General features: G+C 41.9%; 4 protein-coding genes across 7 annotated transcripts; 3 read left to right on the top strand and 1 right to left on the bottom strand.

The window, feature by feature from the left end:
• Positions 1-491: 491 nt before the first annotated feature.
• Positions 492-2254, bottom strand: LOC103989961 (protein RGF1 INDUCIBLE TRANSCRIPTION FACTOR 1-like). 2 transcript variants are annotated; one of them, XM_018827734.2, is made up of 5 exons: positions 2070-2254; positions 1567-1659; positions 1283-1489; positions 991-1206; positions 492-882 (listed from the first exon to the last, which is right to left on the bottom strand). In XM_018827734.2, the coding sequence occupies exons 2-5, from the start codon at positions 1567-1569 to the stop codon at positions 619-621; spliced, it is 690 nt and encodes a 229-aa protein (XP_018683279.2). In that variant the 5' UTR covers positions 1570-1659; positions 2070-2254; the 3' UTR covers positions 492-618. The 2 variants fall into 2 exon arrangements, with proteins under 2 accessions (XP_018683279.2, XP_009407214.2); XM_009408939.3 differs by lacking the exon at positions 2070-2254 and having other exon boundaries at positions 1567-1811.
• A 1523-nt stretch (positions 2255-3777) lies between these two features.
• On the top strand, positions 3778-7208 carry LOC135615974 (heat shock 70 kDa protein, mitochondrial-like). The gene is made up of 5 exons (XM_065115118.1): positions 3778-4000; positions 4631-4704; positions 4829-4907; positions 5092-5658; positions 5734-7208. The coding sequence occupies exons 1-5, from the start codon at positions 3914-3916 to the stop codon at positions 6985-6987; spliced, it is 2061 nt and encodes a 686-aa protein (XP_064971190.1). The 5' UTR covers positions 3778-3913; the 3' UTR covers positions 6988-7208.
• Positions 7209-7335: 127 nt separating this feature from the next.
• On the top strand, positions 7336-12354 carry LOC103989963 (AT-hook motif nuclear-localized protein 10-like). Of its 3 annotated transcripts, XM_065115120.1 has the most exons (7): positions 7336-7696; positions 7809-7866; positions 8238-8723; positions 9657-9709; positions 10474-10605; positions 11050-11215; positions 11915-12354. In XM_065115120.1, the coding sequence occupies exons 3-6, from the start codon at positions 8360-8362 to the stop codon at positions 11116-11118; spliced, it is 618 nt and encodes a 205-aa protein (XP_064971192.1). In that variant the 5' UTR covers positions 7336-7696; positions 7809-7866; positions 8238-8359; the 3' UTR covers positions 11119-11215; positions 11915-12354. The 3 variants fall into 3 exon arrangements, 2 of the variants coding, with proteins under 2 accessions (XP_064971192.1, XP_064971191.1); XM_065115119.1 differs by lacking the exon at positions 7809-7866; XR_010488205.1 differs by lacking the exons at positions 7336-7696; positions 7809-7866; positions 9657-9709 and having other exon boundaries at positions 8593-8723.
• A 3855-nt stretch (positions 12355-16209) lies between these two features.
• On the top strand, positions 16210-18432 carry LOC135586258 (protein THYLAKOID ASSEMBLY 8, chloroplastic-like). The gene is made up of 3 exons (XM_065115116.1): positions 16210-16598; positions 18065-18172; positions 18261-18432. Exons 1-3 carry the CDS (start codon positions 16218-16220, stop codon positions 18288-18290), a joined length of 519 nt encoding a protein of 172 aa, XP_064971188.1. The 5' UTR covers positions 16210-16217; the 3' UTR covers positions 18291-18432.
• The last annotated feature ends 1266 nt before the right edge of the window (positions 18433-19698 follow it).

Here is a 19698-nt window from a genome sequence, read left to right as displayed (position 1 = left end):
ACTTTGGAGAAGACACTTTGATCGCATATGCTAAACCAGATACTCTTTGCCTCATCACATCATCCTTCTTTACATGGGGAGGATTAGAGAATTCGGAGGCCACGTTTGTTGACAAGCAAACAACAAGCAAACAAGTCTACTTTACACATGGTTCAAGCTTTAGAGAGAGAGAGAGAGAGAGAGAGAGAGAGAGAGGTCCCCATCGATCACTGGCCTGCTTGTGGTGGCTCCTGCATGCGTCTCCACCGAGCCACAGCTCGATGTGATGTACCGGAGCTCGACCGGTGGTTGTGGCACAGTCACACAACATCTGTTGGCTTGGTAGACATCTTGTTCTTCACAGTAGACCTCCTTTCCACCCTATCTCATGAGAGCTTTTAGGTTCAACTCCTTGCAAAGATGTCATCGTGCTCGCTGATTCATCTTCTCTTTAGCCTCAAAGAATCAAACTTTGTATCTCTCGAGATGAACGTATCCTAGTCGATATAAGATGCATGAAGCCCACTTCTTCCTCACACTTCCATTATGTCCAAATGGGAAGGAGAAGAAACTAAGAACCATACACTTTGGTTTCGTTATTCCTATGGTGTTATATATTCACGGTACATATCCACAACCTTAGAATGGAGCCCGATGGGGCACGCCCTTCCGTCGGGATGTCCGGTAGCTGATGACGATGGGAGGAGTCCCGGAAGAGATGCTGCTACCTTCGTTGCCCCATTTCGCTGCAGGGAGTTGGGTGATGCTTCTGCTAATGCCTGAGGTCTTTCGCAGCTTTCGACCGGTCGATGACTCGTCGGATTCAGAGCCATGCATCGGCTCGCGGCGAGGCTTGGGGTGGAGGGTGAAGGTGAGCTCTGGGTCCGTCCTCATACCTTCTAGCTGAGAACACCACCACCACGATATACAGGGGGCGATAGACGTTGAGATCGATTTGGATTAAAGATGTGAAACGATTCGGAAGAGGAAGAGGAAGAGGAAGCATCCAACCTTGCAGCCAATGGAGCAAAACCGGAAGGAATCCAAGAGGCTGCGGCTGCAGATTTCGCAAGCGTTGGTGACTCCCTTTCCGGGCCCCGACTGCGGCCTCTCGTTGAGGAACACTATCTTGGCGCTGTTGATAATGTAGGTTTGGATGCAAGAGATGTCTATGAATTTGGACACCTCCGACACTCTGATCACATTGTGATACGAAGACCTCCGAATCTACGCAAGAATTACCGACGGATTCAACGGAAATTCTCTTTCCATGAGAATAAAGACAGAGAGCAAGAGAAAGAACCTGAACGACGTCGTGATCCTTGTGGCCCGGGAGGCAGTAGGAGCAGAGCGCATTCCCCATGCAATCCAAGCAGTACAAGTTACACTCGCTCTTGTTGGAATCCCCATGAAATTGGCAGGGGACAAAGAAGCTCGCCTTCAGGAGCGGCCGCAGCCATGGCGGACCCGTGTCCTCGTTCCCCAATCGAAACATAGGGCTCGTCATCACCTGGAAACTCAAATCCTCATCCGTCAATAAAAGACGAAGAGAAAGCGCGTCAGAAAACATAAAGATGCCGCCTTTACCATGTCTTCCTTCTCTCTGCGTCTAAAAACGCAATCTTTTAGCTACTCTCGATAGCGACCACCAGCTCGGCCTCTGGAGGAGTATTCCAGCGCCTGGCAACGAAACAGAGGACTTCCAAGTCTCAAACCAAAAGACCAAAGAAGACGCACTCAAATGAAGCTTCCTGGCCACCGATGGCCACCGGAGAGATGAGGAAAGCGGCGTTGATGTAGAAAGAGGGGGGGGGGGAAGAGGAAGTTGGTACAGAACACAGAGAAAGCGTGTTATTTATATATGGCTGTTTGCCGAAATGTGCCGAGCATTTTCCTCGCAAGAAACAAAGAAACAAAAGACAAGGAGGAGTTCATATCCAGCGAGTAATTCCACTGCGGTAAACATTTCCCGAGGTATCAATCATTGATCACTACATGCCTATACCGGGTTTCACTTCGCTTGTGTGCATGAATGTGTTCACCAAAGGAAATCCAAAGAGAGAGAGAGACAGAGCGTAATTTTCACATACAAAGAAAGAGACTGAATTCACTGCATCTTTCATGCTCTGGTTAAGCTCCTGCTACGGTTCAATGCCGAGAGACGGTCATCGGTAACCTGCAACTAAGAAAGGACAAAAAGATGAGAGGATGGTTTGAGCATCACAAATCATTTTCCCAGAGGCTGTAGGATGCTCAAAGATTTCTGAAGAACATATGTGGCAGAACCATTGTGTTGGAAATAATTATATGACAACGAATGGATGGATGATCTGTTCATCGAGAATTGAAGGCTGAATTATTGGCTGAGCTGTGTGTACATTTGCAAGAAAGCTACATTCGGAGGAGACACCGTCTTCCTATTTTATTTAAACGTAGCAGTTGAGTGAAAAGAAAAAGGGAATCCAGTAGTAGTTGCTCGCCCAATAGAAAATCTTGGGATACTCGGATCGAAATTTCTAAGAGTATGATCAACATATACAATATTATGAACTATGCAATGAGTGGGAGATGTAGCCATCAACATCAATCAAAGTGAACCAGTGGTTGGCTTGAAGTGGAGCTCTAACCCCAAAAGAAACCAGTGGTGTAGCCATCGCCGGGACACATAAGAAGAAAAGAAAATTGAACGCTAAAGCAAGGAATCTTAATTTCTTCCTCTCCTTCTTATCCTTTCTCCCTTTCAAGTGTGGCTGGAGGTTTGCAATTGAAAGTCAAATCGTGTTCCTTTCTTTGCTAAGTTCCATAGTGTCCTCTTCCCATCATGTATGCCTGCGGATAGAGCGAACACATTCATTCTTCCCCATGCGGAACCAACTCTTCCCTCTGCTTCGGTCGACGAGCGCTTCTACTTGCGATCAACATGACATGGTGGAGCCTTGCAGATTACTTTTACCATCGAGTCATCGCTCTTCTCCCGTTCCTACACCTTTAGGATTCCAGCAAAGGCCATGGCAAAGAGCTCATTCGTACCTTTGCAGCACTCACACGGAAAGCGATGCAAAGATGGAAGAGATGAGACGACAGATAGATAGTAATAGTTCATGAAAACAGTCAATTCAGAATACCGATTGTGCATCAAAATCTTTTTCTTTTGTTATAGTGTTTTTGGCGACTTCAATAAAACCCACTTGATAATACTGTAAATTATTTAAATAAATTAAAGGTTACGAAAACTGATAAAAAAATAAAAAATATAGCAGAAAAACTTTTAAAAGATATTTTAAGTATTTTTTACATTTAAAAAATATTTATTAAAAAAAAAGAAAAACTTAAAATGTATTAGAATTGATTATTAGTTTTGTTTGAATTTGAAGATATTTGTTGTATTCAGATTTAGCATATTTCGGTTATAATTTTAATTCAAACAATTGATTTTAATATATTAATAAACTATTATAAATATAATTAAAAGTACTATAAACGAGCCAATCTGTACTAGTGATTAAAAAATAGCGAAAAAACTTTTAAAAGAATATTTTAAGTATTTTTTACATTAAAAATACTATTCAAAAAATAAAAAAAAATGGTATAAGAAAATACTTAAAATGTGAATATTTGTTAGAAAAATCGTGATTCCATTTAACCCTGCTTTGATGTGATTGATCCACCAATGGACACGTACTCCCATCAAATGGAAGACGGAGGAGGGAACCCGCGCGCCGCCAAGTCATCTAGAACCTTCCAGCTATTTCCAACCCCACCTTTTTCTTCTGTTTATTTGAAGTGATGGCACGCCCCCTTCTCCAAGCATCCGCCGCCGTCTCGAGGGTTTACTTCTCTCTCTAGGGTTTTATATTACTCCTCTTCGCCCTCAAGAAACAAACCCCTCCTCCTTCCGCCCCCCATTCTCTTCGAGGCTCTCGACTCTTCTTCGATGGCGATCGGCTACGTGCTTCTCTCGAGGATGGCCAGATCCAGGTCCAGGTCCTTGGTCTCTGCCGTCACCTCCGCTCTGCCGCAGGTCCTTCGCTACACCCTCTTCTATCGAGTTTCTACTGGAGAACTCCAACCTTTTCTAATCTGATCTATCATTTTTAAACCCAAGACTGGCGAAATGATTTGGTGTTGTTTTGATTTTGTTTTTCCTTCTGTGAATGGCATATGACCGGTCAATCTGTTGTTCGAAACACAATCTTGGCAGTATTCATTTTTCATGACAGGATTATATGTTGTCTTGGGTGTAGAGGTCATTTAGTTTCTAGTTCATACACCCTGTGAGCTCTCGCCATTCCTGTCCGAATCGATATAATTTGTCACCGCCGTGAAAGATTATGTATGAGGTTTTACTGTTTGTGTGGTCGGATCTGGAGGCTTGGTTGACATCAAAATATTGGGCGGGTGATTGGGGTTTCCGAAGGATGCATGAAGCCGTTCAAAATTGGCGATGTTTGTTTGGTTTTCTTTACTCGAGGACATAGTGAGTGTCAATTTGCAGAAATGATTGCAATGATCCTTTATGAACCTTGTAGAATATCAAGCTTAAAGTTTTGAATCTTTCTGGGGCTCAGCTTATCTGTGGTTGTGCAAGTTTTGTTCTGTATGCGTGTTCTTCACCGGTCTACATTTTCACATTGTTGTTCTGTATATCCAGACTTCTAATCTTCTGAAGGCATCACATGGCACTCCGTTAACGCAAAGATGGGCTGCTGCTGCAAGAGCATTCAGGTAACGCAATTTGGCCTCTTCACCTTTCGTTAGATCCTCTTTTTTTGTTAATTTATATGCCTGTCTGATAGTTGTTCCACTGCCTTCTTGCATCTGATCTTTTTAAACTGACTGATTTTTGCAGCTCAAAGCCTGTAAGTTCAGATGTTATCGGGATTGATTTGGGCACCACAAACTCGTGTGTCTCTGTCATGGAAGGAAAGGTACACCTTTGTTTACATGTTTTGTTTTCTATACTGGGCCATTTTAGGGCCTTCTTGATTGTGGAACTAGTACAAGTTCTAGGAAGACTTTATTATGTTGTTGAAATTATCTCTTGTGCTTAGAACTTTTGCCTGGTCCAAAGATTTTCTAATAAAATGAATATATCTTGGATGATTGTATCAGAGTCCAAAGGTGATTGAAAATGCAGAAGGTGCAAGGACCACGCCCTCTGTTGTTGCCTTCAATCAGAAGGGTGAACTTTTGGTTGGTACTCCGGCAAAGCGCCAAGCTGTGACAAATCCAACAAACACTTTATTTGGCACCAAGCGGTTGATAGGAAGAAGGTTTGATGACCCCCAGACACAAAAGGAACTGAAAATGGTGCCGTACAAAATCGTCAAGGCACCCAATGGAGATGCTTGGGTTGAAATGAATGGTCAGCAATACTCGCCAAGCCAGATTGGTGCATTCGTCCTCACTAAGATGAAGGAAACAGCAGAGGCTTATCTTGGTAAATCTGTTTCAAAGGCAGTCATCACTGTCCCTGCATACTTTAATGATGCACAGCGTCAGGCAACAAAGGATGCAGGGAGGATTGCTGGGCTCGAGGTCCTGAGGATTATCAACGAGCCCACTGCTGCTGCCCTTTCGTATGGAATGAACAACAAGGAGGGCTTGATTGCCGTCTTTGATTTGGGTGGTGGTACTTTTGATGTCTCCGTCCTGGAAATCTCCAATGGGGTGTTTGAGGTTTGTCCTTGACATGCTTGTCTAAATTCTTTGTTATCATTTTTCATTTTTTATAATGTGATTTTCTGTTTCCAGGTCAAGGCTACCAACGGGGACACATTCCTTGGTGGTGAAGACTTTGACAATGCATTGCTGGACTATCTGGTCAGTGAATTTAAAAGAACCGATAACATCGATTTGTCCAAAGACAGATTGGCATTACAAAGGCTAAGAGAAGCAGCTGAGAAAGCAAAAGTGGAGTTGTCATCAACCACGCAGACGGAGATAAACCTTCCTTTTATTACTGCTGATGCTTCTGGAGCAAAGCACTTCAATATCACACTGACACGATCAAAGTTTGAATATCTTGTTAACCATCTTATTGAGAGAACCCGCATCCCGTGCGGCAATTGTCTGAAAGATGCAGGCATCTCGGCAAAAGAAGTCGATGAAGTACTTTTGGTTGGTGGGATGTCAAGGGTCCCAAAGGTTCAGGAAATCGTCAGCCAGATATTTGGGAAGACACCTAGCAAGGGTGTGAACCCCGATGAGGCTGTTGCCATGGGAGCTGCCATACAAGGTGGCATCCTGAGAGGTGATGTCAAGGAGCTTCTTCTGCTTGATGTCACCCCGCTCTCCCTTGGTCTCGAGACCCTCGGAGGGATCTTTACCAGGCTTATCAACCGAAACACAACCATTCCAACCAAGAAGAGTCAGCTCTTCTCTACTGCAGCTGATAACCAAACCCAGGTCGGCATCCGAGTACTGCAGGGTGAGAGGGAAATGGCTTCTGATAATAAGCTTCTTGGGGAGTTTGAGCTCACTGGAATTCCTCCTGCACCAAGAGGTATGCCCCAAATAGAGGTTACCTTTGACATCGATGCAAACGGGATCGTGAAGGTCTCAGCCAAGGACAAAGCAACAGGCAAGGAACAGGAGATCACTATTAGGTCCTCGGGTGGGCTATCGGAAGAGGAGATAGAAAAAATGGTAAAGGAGGCAGAGCTTCATGCTCAGAAGGACCAGGAGAGAAAGACACTGATCGATGTCAAAAATACAGCAGACACTACGATTTACAGTATCGAGAAGAGCCTTGGGGAGTTCCGAGATAAGATACCAGCAGAAATTGCCAGAGAGATTGAAGATTCTGTGGCTGATTTGAGGGCTGCAATGGTCGAAGACAATGTGGAGAAAATAAAGGAGAAGATGGATGCTGCAAACAAGGCTGTCTCAAAGATCGGACAGCATATGCAACAAGGCGGAGGAGGTTCTTCTGGTTCTGGATCTGCCGGCAGCAGCGGAGACCAAACTCCTGAAGCCGAATACGAGGACAAGGAAGCTAAGATGTAGGCTCTTGCTGCAGGTTTTCTGCAAGCATATGCTTTGGCTTTTATTTTGGTAGGTAACGGTGATACATTCACTGAAACAAAGAGCTAAGCGATGAATGTGTTGTAATAAGACGAGTCTTTTTAGTATTGTTTAGCTTAGTAGGTATTGGTGATGCATTCACCGAAAACAATTGATGTCACAGAATTACATGAGGAATCGTACTTCATTTATTTGGCTTCTCATGGGTGTAGTGTAATGAGATGGACTGATTTGTCGAGAGTTGTGGCATCGTGCTCTTGATTCAAATGTGAGACGGAGTTCTTGTTCGGCAGTGTTCCTAAGCTGATAAATAGAAATGCTAATTGTAATTGTAACTGTAATTGGTTGAGAGGAGCAAAAGAGAAGCAGCCGAAATGCTGGCCTATTGTCAAGCTACGGAGTCGCCAGTTCAGAGTAGGTAATAATTACTGTGTGGGGGTGGGATGCGGAGTCACACAATTGCACGGGAAGAGGAAAAATCGAGGCAACAAAACCGTAATATTTCTGCTCTTTCTCTCTCCCTCGGCTTTTTCTCGAACGATCATTGCAAGGAAAGAAAGCAAATGCCTTCCCTCAAAAGGAGGAAAAAGAATCTAAAAGTGAGATAAGTGGGAGAAATAATAGGCTTCGATTTCCGCCCTTGTGTTTCCTGTCTTTGGCATGCTGGCTTTTGGAGCTCTCCGTCAAACGGGTCAGCGAATTTCCGCCCCTTTCTCTTACCAAACTTTGACGTTTTTCCTCCCCGCTTTCTCCTATTTTTCGTAATTTTCTTGGGAATTAGAGGCAATTTAATGATTTTTCAGCGAAATTGGAAAACAAAAAAGGCTGGAATCTTGGGAAGAATCCAGAGACGATGGTGTGGTAGGGTATTTCCCCTGACTTTTTTTTTTTTGGGTAGATCCTGATTACTTTTAGGGTTTTTATTATGCTGCCATGGCCTTTCCTTTTTATCTCGTTTAACTCATTATTTGTTGCTTCGTATTTCTTTTGCTTTGTCACTTCTTGCTTTCTACTGTTAATCGAAGCTCGATCCTGTTGCTATTGCTGTAAGTCTAGGTAAAAGATTGGATTTTCTCCATAGCCGTTTACTGCTAGTATTTTCAAGCTTCCTGTTAGTGATTTATTTGGTAAATATTGCTTTCCTGATCTTGTTAGTTCTTGATTTGAACAGTAAAATTTCGAGACTTCGGTGGAAATAGACTAAGATTTTGTTTTTCTTTTCTTCTTTTTAGACTGGAAATGGTTGTGGACCGTGATGATCTATCATAATAATGAAGAGTAGAACTAGAATTCCCAGTGATGGCCTCTGGAGCTGCTGTTTGGTTGCGTTGATGTGAGTTCCAAACCGGGAATCATGGCCTGTAGGGAATCCTTCGACGTCAGCATGCACAAGTGTCCGGTGCAATCCCCACGAGGTGGATTCAGTGCAGGAGGACCTGATGGAATGTCCTCGGCGATGCCTGTACATGTTCTAAACATCAATATCGAGGAGCCTGTGAAACGAAAGCGCAGGCGACCGAGGAAATATGGTCCTGACGGTTCAATGGCCCTTGCCCTGACCCCTGTACCGACTGCCGCTCCGTTGCTGCCCAGATCTGGTGGATTCTCACACTCTACAGAGGCTACTAACACCGTGACATTGGTCTCAGCAGATACTATAAAGAAAGCAAGGGGCCTGCCAAAAGGTTTTGGCAAGAAGCTGCAGATGCTTGCTCTGGGTAATCTCAGTTGCTCCACTTTGTTAGGATCGTATTCATCATAATAGACCTCTATGTGCATTTATATGTCTAATCGGTCTTTGAATTTTTTTTCCAAACTATCATATCGGTGACATATATGTGCATTTATATGTCTAATCGTATCAGTTGCTCTGATGAACTTTTTCATTATCGTTAATGAAACATGGATAGGATCTCTAATCGGTCTTTGTTGATCTGTGTCATCGGAGTTATACTATTTTTGTTATAGGATATAGAAACTGAGCCTTTTGATGGTGTAGGAAGCATAGGAACTATGTCAAAGGGGTGGGTACTGCCAGGACTTGAGTTTCTGGGGGATCTGACAGTCCAGAAATGACCCATTGGAGAATTACCTCTATGCCTTCTCCCTTCTTGTTATTAATAATGAAGTCTGCCATATACTGAATGATCTTTTCCACACTAAACGGTTGGAAGTTGAAATTTTAAACTGCAAAATATGATTGTATAACATAAATTTATTTAGTCGTGCATTTCCCAGAAAAAGACGTCGACCTGGTTATTAAATATTTGGTAGACTTTAGCTTATAGTCAAGAGTTCCATATGTGATCTATTGTTAGGTAATGTCATGTTTATTGTTGAACTTGCTGGATTCATTTTACGAGCACATTATAATTCATTTTGTTCTCTTGGCAAGCGAAATAATTATCTCTGTCACCATAGGTAATTTATTTTGTTAATTATGATTGTCTAAATTAGATGCACTTTTGCAAATTTTTCAAGTGAGCATGTATAGTCTGTTTGTATCGGCACAGTTTGTGTACATTACATTTTTCTGAGGCTTCTGATGTTTGTTGTGTCTTTGATCATCCATATCAGTTGATCCTGAAATTTTTGGATAGTTTACTTATAATCCAGATTGTTAATTCTTGTAACAAGAAAATAACTTGCAGGATCAGCAGGGGTTGGGTTTACTCCTCATGTGATTACAGTAAAGACTGGAGAGGTATCTTATGTTTTGGATGATAAGCTTGTTTTTTTATTTGGAAATGGGTAAAATGCTAGCAATATTTTCCTTTTAGCTAGCATCACACTGTTCTTGGATGTCTTAACATCCTTTATATAGATTTCTTTTACTACAGTTATTATAAAAAATCATGGAAATGACTGCACTTTTTGGAAGCTCATCCCTGATTCTTTGTTTCTGATCTTATGGGCTATGAACCACACATGTGACATGTTGCATGAGCTTAAACTTCAACCATGCAGATATTTACCTGCCAATTTGCCTCTTAAGACAAGTTGCTCTGGCCTAGTTTGTTTGTTTGTTTGTTTTTTTTTTTGTTTTTGAGTTGAATCAGGCATCAAGAACTGCAGAATCTTGACATTGATTTGATAATTTATTTTATGATCGTTAAATTCTTGAGAACCTTAATGATTATACGTTGTGCTCTAAAACTGGCCCCATTGTTCATAGCAAAAAGCTTGGATGATGGCTATGACAACTTTGAATTTCCCGCTGACTAGTTGCCAAATGCTTCAGATTATTCAGTCGCTTTTATGCATAAAGTACATGAACTGGAGCACAACAATTTAGGCTAGTATTTTCTGTTTTATTTTTAAAATGCCTTTGTTTGGATTTGATGATGACGATCTTGATTACAAATACCTCACTGAAATTGGATGTCCAAGAAGAAGGTCCATGAACTTCTGCAAGATCTTGATACACAAGGGATGATATAATAATCGTTCTAAATTTTATATTTTCAGGATGTATCATCCAAAATCATGTCCTTTTCTCAGAATGGACGACGTGCCATATGTGTCCTTTCGGCAAATGGTGCTATATCAAATGTAACTCTTTGTCGGGCATCAACATCCGGTGGATCTGTAACTTATGAGGTTTGTTACTTAATAACTGATACAGCTTAGTTTTGAGTAATTTCAAAAGCTATATAACCATTGGCAAGTTATAAGATTTAGTTTCCTTTGATTTGTGTAGATTCATTTCATGACTGTGAATTTAATCCATATACATGACCAGAAAGTGTCCTGGATGCATATGACATTTTGGCCGGCCAAATAGAAAAGAAGAGTTTTTTATGCTGAAATAACTATCGATCTTGTTAATTAAACAGTGTTCCTTCATGTCTTTTTAGAATACCAGCCAAAAATGTGATTGTCATTATCAGATCTTGTAATTCAGAGACCTACTCCACCTGAAGATTATAAAGACAAACTCATAATCCCGTTGTATATTGTCTCCCTTTGACATTCAGTATTCAGGATATTTGACTCTCTATTTTCTTTCTCTGGCTTCTCACGTGTGTATACGTTCTTATGCAGGGACAATTTGAAATCTTATCATTATCGGGATCATTTCTACTCACGGAGAGTGGTTGGTGGTCAGCATAGTCGAACGGGTGGCTTGAGTGTTTCACTGGCTGGTCCCGATGGACGTGTTTTAGGTGGTGGAGTTGCAGGACTTTTGACAGCTGCATCCGCGGTCCAGGTTTGTCATTGCTTCTATTGCATAATATTTCTCTTATCTTTGGCATACTTCACATTATATGAGCTACTAAGTCTGGTTTAGATTTTTCTTCATTTCTACTTTGCCCCTTTTTCTCTTCCTTAAAATTCCTCTAAAATCAACATTACTGCAATATAAGTTATACATAAGTGCTAAGTAATTGCTGATTCCCTCAATTTTACCACCTTTTTGACATTCCATGACAAATTGCTCGGGTCAACCCTTTTCTTTTTCAAAATTGCTTGTAATCTGTCAACTTATTGTTGTTGAGAACTTATCCTGCACCCCAGCTCAGATGCATGTGAAGTTGTCTCTAATTCTACAAACTTTCAGTTACCAGTTTAACCCTTCAATTCTGTCCATTTTTCCTAATCCTTCCCGATAAGATGATTAGTCGGTGGCCATTTAGAAGTTATCCTAGTTTTTTTTTTTTACTACAAAAAGCGTAGCATAAAAAAACATAGCACGAAACTCCCACCAATACAGGGTCAGAAGAGGGTCAATGTATGCAGCCTTCCCTCATTGTATCCGACTCGAAATATGGTCTGTAAGTCACAAAGGAACAACCTTACGAAAAGCACAGCATATTAAATCTAAATCACCAATGTGCTGACTCGATCGTTGGTTCTCAATCGTTGCTTGTAAATTCAGTAACGGAAGCAATTCATTGTTCTTTGGCAGGTGGGAAAAAAGAGTCAAAGCAGATTAATGACTTGGATTCGGCATCTGCCCCTGCAAAGCATTCTCCAGGAGGGAGGTCGCCGGCAGGCAGCGGTCCAACCACCCACACGGGGCACCTTAAGCGAATCCTCCTGCAGGCCTGCGAGTCCTCACAAATGGGAGCACTGGGACACTTAACAACAGCAACCGGCAGGGCTTCTCCAACATGCACTGGAAATAGCTGACCCTGACACCACCGTGGAATCTTAGTTCTTGGTGAAGAGGAACAGCAATTGCTGGTCATTGCCTGCACCACCTCAGATCTTTGCTCAGTACCGTGTTGTAGTTTAGAGGCAAGCAGATCATCTTTGTAGCTACATTATCTAGCTGTTTGTGCTCCTAACAGTGTGTAGATGTTGCATGGAGTTAATCCGTGCATTATTATTTCTCTGGTTTGACTAGCGAGTGCTTGTCTCCGTAGTGCAGATTCATTATTTACTAGTGGATGGGCATCAATTTTTTGTTCCATTGTCCATTAAAATTGAATTATACAAAGCAAGAATCATTACCAAATGTCCAAGGCGACAAGATGGGCATCAACTTGCTAATGTCTATGAGCCAATAAAAACGATTTGTTATAATTATTATAATAGAGAGAGAGAGAGAGAGATTTATCTATGCACGTTATAGAAAATATTCTGATACTAATCTCATTCCCTCGGTTGATTGTCATAAAGATAGTAACATGACAAAACGAGGGTCGAGTCATCCCCCACTAAGTGTTGATATAGAGGAAGATATAGTTTGTCGGTCCCATGGTTGATAGTCCATGGAGGGCCATTGGATTAGTCCAATCAGTCTCTGTAGATAACAATCTATAGGTGATCTACTGAGTCTACCCGCCCCCCCCTTCCTTCGGTCGGTCCGCATGGGCCAAACACTAGGGGAATGACTTTACAGATGTTACAAGCTTATCGTCCCATGGAAGGAACGCCAAAGCAGAGGTGTTACAGTCGTTACAGGCCTGCTGTCCCATGGAAGGAATGCTAGAGCAGAGACATTATAGTTGTTACAAGCCTGCTACCCTTGTTGAAGGAACATCAAAGGGAAGATGTTATGATTATTACAGGCCTATCGCCCCCATTGACAGAATGTCAGTGGAAAGGCGTTACAAGTGATTCCTCTATCCATGTATAAAAGTCTATAGAATTCCAAATTTTGATGATGAAATCAATTGATAAAATTATAAACTAACGAGTGTTTAAGATAAGTAACGCAAAAGAAACTTCGATCATGGACTTGAATCATTGAAGTAGGAGAATTAGACGTTGGGTTAGAGAGTCTCATGTTAGAGATTCGGGCTGGATGATTAGTCGATGTGCCGGAGCATGGACTTCATGTCATGAGTTTAGACATCGGGTCGGAAGGATCGAGTATTATGCCAAGAAGATCGAATGCTACGAGAGATCAACTTGTCGATGGATTGGGCAATACGCCAAAGAAAATGATGATGCGCCGAAGGTTCGAACAAATGACGACATGTTAGACAATAGAGGCTTCATGATTATAATTGTTAAGTCCTCATTAAAGTAGTTTTAGAGTATAATTTAGTTATTTTTTGGTGTAATCATGCCAATTTGATTAGGAGACCATTGGGACTAAATCAAGGTTGAATTGGATATATTGGAAGGCTAATTCAATGACCTAAAGTTGAGACAAGCGATGGCACCGGAGAACTATTTCTCTCTCAATCTAAATGACCCTAGCTAAGGATTTGTCTGAGCAAGAACATATAGAATGTTCCTCTCATGACATTGAGAGTGGATGATCATATATCGACACTTAATAACCTTGTAAGGTTGGCTGCCACTCTTGATAATTGGCTGTTCTATATCTGAAACTTCTATGCCTATAAGTCCAATATTGAATAGTGGAGTACTTATACAAGACATCTTTAGTATCTCAAGTCTAAGGACCAGATCAATACTGGGATGACGGAATCATTGTCTAACAATGAGATATCATCAACCATCTAACATTTCATGAGTGGATCGATTAGTGAATTCATTCTCAAATGAGCATATGCATTGTATCCCTAGTATCCCCACATGAGCAATTATGAGACTAGCCACATCTATCATATAGATGAGTATATAGCACACTAGTCTGTTCCGTTATCTCGATGTCCCTCTCGAGTAATATATGACTGAGATTATTTAGGATCTATATTTAAAGGAGAATCGATCTTATTATCATGATCTCGTTACAATCTGATTCTCATTGCATAAATCAATAGATATTACAATATATGCAATAGGCAACATAATGTGAGAAAAATATCAATAAATAATAATAATTAAAAATAGTGCGTATCATGTCACAATGTCATCACTCACGTGATTGGCTTACAGGGTATTTATGACTAGTAATTCTGATCGAGTTTAGAAGAATAGGACCAACACCGAGGAGGGGAGAATGAAGATTAACCCGCCCTTTTGAGACAATATAAACACTCCTTTAGAGACCTAGGGGAGGTAGGATTGGGAGCTCTTGACATCCCAAAAAATTTGGAGTCTAGAGGCCCAGGTATGGAATGAGCCCTGCTCCTTAGTGAGTGAGGGATTTAAGGGGGAGTTGTCAATCTCTCTCCTCCCACAATCGACAAACCCAAAGCCCACCTTAATGAGAGATACCTCGAAAATCGTCATAATGTTATGAGCCTCGAAATCTACCATAGTGGAAAGATCCATAAAATTAACTATGTCAGAGTGAGACTTCAAAGCCCACTATGACGGAAGCTCGAGATCCACTATGATGAAGAAGAAAAGAAGGTCTGCTACGACGCAAGCTCGAGATTCACTACAACAAAGAAGGGAAGAAGGCCCACTATGATGAAAGCTTGAGATCCATTATAGTGAAGCAGGGAAGAAGGCCTGCTATGATGAAAGCCTAAGATCCACTATGACGGAGAAGGGAAGAAGGCTCGCTATGGCGGAATCCCGAAATATGCTATAACCGAGATGCCCGACCAAGTGCACCTAACGATTGTGAGTCGGGAAAATTTAATCCATGCCAAATCCACTATGGTGAAAATGTCGGGCCAAATATACCCATAGCGAGTGAGTCAAGAAAATCAACCCATGGTAAATCCACTATGATGGAGATATCGAGCCAAATGTACTCAAGGAGAGTGAGTTGGAAAAATCTAACCCATGTCGAATATGCTAGGTGGAGACAATGAGCCAAACATGCCCGAGAGTGAGTTAAGAAAATCATACCCGCATCAAATATGCTACAATGGGGTCGATACGCCAAACGTGCCCGAGGTGTGTGGGTCGAGAAAATCCGACCTACACTAAGATTAATTCGCAATGGACAAAGTATAAAACCAATATGCCGAAGACAATTGAATCGAAAAAACCCAACCCACAAGACGAAACCCGGAACACTCTCGTATCAGATGAGCTATACGATGTGCTTCGAACCCATTTTCCAAAAGTCCCGAAGCACACCTTTAGGGAAGGGACAAATGATAGAAAATATTCTGGCAACTAATCTCATCCCTTTAGTTGGTCGCCACAAAGGCACTAATATGGAAAAGTAAGGGCCTAGTCATCCCCCATGGGGTATTGATAAGAAGGAAGATATTGCCTCTCAACCCCATGGATGATAGTCTATGAGGGGCCATTTAGGCCAGCCTGATGACATTCGTAGATAGCAATCTACAAGTGGTCAATCAGGTTTGCTCCCTCTCGATTAGTCCCTACAAGCAAAACGTCAGGAGAATGACATTACGATCGTTATAGGATTATCACTCCCATGGATGGAATACTAAAGTAAAGACGTTATAGTTATTACAAGCCTATCGTCTCGATTGACAGAATGTGAAAGGGAAGATGTTATGATGATTACATGTCTACCCACCCTAATGGTACGTAAGTGAAAAGATGTTGTGACTGTTATAAGTTATTCCTTTGATTAGGTATAAAAGTCAACCATCAACTTCAATCCATGAGGTCAAATCACTTTACAACTAATCCTCTTACATTATAAAATCGTCCCAAAACTAACTTGGGAGCCAAGGTGGATTTCGGCAACGTGCCGAAATCCACCTTGGCTCACTCTCAAGCTTGCCTCGAACACTTTGACTCACCCAAAAGCTCAATCCACCTCAGGGCCCGATCACCTCGAACAACTATCACCTCATCCACGTCAGGTCAACCCATAATCGATAGTACGATCCCACACACCTCATCCACGTGTGTGTGTTACGTGTACAATACGTTGGTTACTAACTAGCGCAGGGCTTCTTTTGGGCCAAACGATGAGCTCTTTGTCGCTACTTCGTCTCCGCCCTTATCGGCATCCCGACGCCCGCGGAACCCTAATTGCCGGCCATGGACGGAGTTCGCTACCTCCAAGGCGGCAGACGCGGCAGGGAATTGTGGCCGCCATACCCACCGCAATCGTCATGAGGGATCGGGCCAAGAACCGAAAGCCCACCCAGAGGGGCCGCTACCTCAGCACCGAGGCCATCCAGGCAGTCCAGGCCCTGAAGCGGGCTCTTGGGACCGTCGGAGGCGGCGGCGGCGGGGACTCTCTGGAGCGCGTTCTCGCTGCAAAGGTCCGGCGGCTGATCAAGGGCGACATGGTCGCCGTCCTCCGCGAGCTCCAGAGCCAGGGTGAAGGCCTCTTGGCGCTTCAGGTTCCGCTTGAAATATCCTTCTTTTCATCGAAAGTTTTGGTTTTTAGCATACATCTTCTTTGAAGATTGATTGAGTACTGAAATGCATCAATTTTTTTCCTTCTAATATCGGGGTTTGCTTTGAATTTGGAGTTATTTTGAACTTCCTTTTGGTCTTTTTGGGTCTTTGAGACTAGTGTGGAGACTCTGCGCCCAATGGTTATATGAGAGAGATTGTTTCATTGGCTCTGTGGCTTAGTGATTAGAGCAATATCTCTATTTTCTGAGTGCAGGGGGCACACTAACATTTTTTCCACACTGTTCTCCAGTAACTAGACGTTGTGTTCTACCTCTTGTGACTGAACTTTATATGTGGAGGACCTGTGTGATCCTAATATCTGATCTAACAAAATTTGGCTTCACTCATGAAATCCAGAAGAGGGTGATTCTCTAATTTTATATATTTTAATGAAATACAATGTAATATATCTTTGACCTCTATATACCCAACATGCCACTCTAGAAAGGCTGTAGTATTGTTTTCTCAAGGTCAACAAGTATATGACCTTCTTGCCTCTTCAATGGTAGAATCCAGTCAGTTTGAATGGTGCTGATTAATGTAAAATAGGCATAAAGCTTAATTAATTATGATACCTATTGTCCTTTTTTGGGTACATTCAACTTCTTTTTAAATATGTCTTATTGGAAGACCACTTTCTAAGGGTGAAAAAGAATATCTTTAGTTTTTGAATGATTTATTAGGTCTGGCATTACAAAGATACATATAGGTTTGGCACTGTAATTACAGATTGATTGGTACATGGACCAAATTGCTGGTTTGCCTACTTTAAGTTTCTGCAAGATCTTATGATTCAATTATGTAAGAGTTGAAGTTTAGTTTATGGTAATGAACTTGAGATTACCAAAGTTGTACCTAGTAGCAATAGAGCAAATTCTTGTATAGTATAGCTATGTTTCTGTTAGGTAATTTAATTTACAAATGGAGCTAGATCAATAACCACCACATCCACACTACACAACTATGTTCTTGTCAGCACTGTTTAAATTCTCTGATGCAGATTCTGGAGGCCTGGAGCACCATTAAGATTATGCTCTCATGTTTGAGTTTGAAGCATATGATTAATCTAGTCTATAGCAGAGCCCAAGGGATATGGATTTGCACATGCAAAATTGTTTGTGGTCGAAGAGCTGACCTTAATTTGCTGATGATTTGTTTAAGGAATAGTTCCTTTTTGTCATCGTTGGATAGATCTGGTGGCTTGGTCAAATGCCACGATTTCTCTATATGGTGATCGATTAGTTTCCATAACGTTTTACTTTTCTTGTTTTAGTCTTTTTCCAATTCTAATTTTTATCTTTAGCAGTTACTGGTTACTTTTCTTATATGAGTAATATTTCTCAGAATATCTATTCTAGATTGCAATCAAAGTGCTGAGATGATGCTGGCCATGCTAATTGCCAACCAGGTTTTTGAGGAGGTTCGAAGGGAGCACTGGTATAAGCCTCAATTATCAGTGTACAATGATATGATCAAAGTGCTGGCTTCCTGTGGTTTGCCTGAAAAAGTGGAGAAGGTATGCTCATATCTAAAGATGGAGCATTTGGATGCTGATACTGAAGGTTTTAATTTGGTCTTGAGGACATTATTGGATTTTGGTTTAGTACAATCTGCCATGGACTGCTTTCGGCTAATGAAGCTATGGGAAAGTGAGCCTGACGAGTCAACATATGCAATATTAATCAATGGCCTTAAAGCTGAGGGAGAAGTAGATCTTTCAGTTTCGGTAAGAGAGGAAGCAGAGCAACATCTTGGTGGGCCTTTGGTATTCTTAGAGAAGAGGGAAGATGAGATGGAATTGACTGGCTATGGCAACGTTCATTCTGAACCCTGAGCTGAACACTTTCAAAGGAATATATGTCAAAACAATGTCCTTATGACACATCATCAGGAATTGTAAGTTTTCTATGCCTTTTGCAGTTCAAGTGTTCGACTTCATCACTGTAAAATAGGCTATAATCAATTTCACTGATTATGTGATACCTTCTTGTTCCTCAGGTCACTGACCAAGGAGAGTTGCATTGCAGCGTGTAGTCTTTTCTGCCTTACGAGATATTACAATGGAGAATCACCACCATAATCTCTCCTTTCACATAACTATCATGAAAGTGGAGAGAAGGCCAGGCCCAGCACGAAAGCTTAACACATGTTTTTCTTTTTCTGCCAGAATTTCCAGTACCTTAGTAATGGCTTCTCTCCTTTTATCGTTTCTGCTCATCTCAACCTTCTCTCTCTAATGCATATTGTATACATTGATGAATTGATCATATTCAGGAAGTAGAGAAAGCTCGTGTATCTTTGTTATCTGCATGATGGTTGCACCTGTCATTTTAACATGTACTAATTATATTTTGTGAGCAGATGGAACTGTCTGAGAGGCAACGCCAAAAAATTCTTTTATTATTCTTAATTCAACTAAAAATTGTATCCTAGATCCATGTAGTGGGTCACAAATATGATGTTTGGACGGTGGCGAATCTTCTTACGACACGTGTTCCCTTCGAGCCTGTAATTACGACGACCCATATGTAACCGTTCGCAGATGACGACGTGTTGCCGACGAGGTCGCCTGTGCAGACGTGACAAAATCTGTTGCATGGGATGAATGCGATGTACCGCCGGAGGTCTCTAAGCGACACTGTTGCATCATCCCCGACTAATCAGCGAGGGAACCTAGAGATGGAAGAAGGAAAGGTTTGACAGAAGGAGGCAATGAGAATTAGAGAGACGCGTGCTCCCTAACCACGTTAAGACAAAAACTATTCCGTCAGTTGCAACTAAGTTGACTTCAACGCAGCCTCGTGCAAAGAGCACGAGGAAGGCACATGTCTCTCGTTTCTCCCTCGCCACCTCCGGATTCGTAGCAGCGACTCCTCGGACACTTGGGTCAGAGACGAAGCTTCGTTCCGCTCTATACAACCAACCCCTTCGTGTCCCCTCTCCGACTCGCGCTGCTGCTTCCTCATGGATCCCAACTTCTTCTCGAGCCACAGCTCCTCTCCTCCGGTCATCTCCGATAACTCCTTCCTCTCTCCTCTCTAC

Source organism: Musa acuminata, chromosome BXJ2-6 (genome assembly GCF_036884655.1).
Source record: "Musa acuminata AAA Group cultivar baxijiao chromosome BXJ2-6, Cavendish_Baxijiao_AAA, whole genome shotgun sequence".
In the NCBI taxonomy this organism is placed as follows: Eukaryota; Viridiplantae; Streptophyta; class Magnoliopsida; order Zingiberales; family Musaceae; genus Musa; species Musa acuminata.
The sequence above is the reverse complement of the archived record's forward strand: the minus strand, read 5'-3'. Positions and strand labels throughout refer to the sequence as shown.

Excerpts from the sequence above, each read along its gene's own strand:
- LOC135615974 (XM_065115118.1), top strand. The coding sequence starts at position 3,914 with ATGGCGATCGGCTACGTGCTTCTCTCGAGGATGGCCAGATCCAGGTCC. Across the intron at positions 4,908-5,091 it reads TCTCTGTCATGGAAGGAAAG|AGTCCAAAGGTGATTGAAAA; the intron begins GTACACCTTTGT and ends TGATTGTATCAG. Across the intron at positions 5,659-5,733 it reads TCTCCAATGGGGTGTTTGAG|GTCAAGGCTACCAACGGGGA; the intron begins GTTTGTCCTTGA and ends TTCTGTTTCCAG.
- LOC103989963 (XM_065115119.1), top strand. The coding sequence starts at position 8,360 with ATGGCCTGTAGGGAATCCTTCGACGTCAGCATGCACAAGTGTCCGGTG. Across the intron at positions 9,710-10,473 it reads TTACAGTAAAGACTGGAGAG|GATGTATCATCCAAAATCAT; the intron begins GTATCTTATGTT and ends TTATATTTTCAG. Across the intron at positions 10,606-11,049 it reads GTGGATCTGTAACTTATGAG|GGACAATTTGAAATCTTATC; the intron begins GTTTGTTACTTA and ends GTTCTTATGCAG.
- LOC103989961 (XM_018827734.2), bottom strand. Across the intron at positions 1,207-1,282 it reads AGGATCACGACGTCGTTCAG|ATTCGGAGGTCTTCGTATCA; the intron begins GTTCTTTCTCTT and ends ATTCTTGCGTAG. Across the intron at positions 883-990 it reads TTTGCTCCATTGGCTGCAAG|CTAGAAGGTATGAGGACGGA; the intron begins GTTGGATGCTTC and ends TGGTGTTCTCAG.
- LOC135586258 (XM_065115116.1), top strand. The coding sequence starts at position 16,218 with ATGAGCTCTTTGTCGCTACTTCGTCTCCGCCCTTATCGGCATCCCGAC. Across the intron at positions 16,599-18,064 it reads AAGGCCTCTTGGCGCTTCAG|GTTTTTGAGGAGGTTCGAAG; the intron begins GTTCCGCTTGAA and ends ATTGCCAACCAG. Across the intron at positions 18,173-18,260 it reads TGCCTGAAAAAGTGGAGAAG|TACAATCTGCCATGGACTGC; the intron begins GTATGCTCATAT and ends ATTTTGGTTTAG.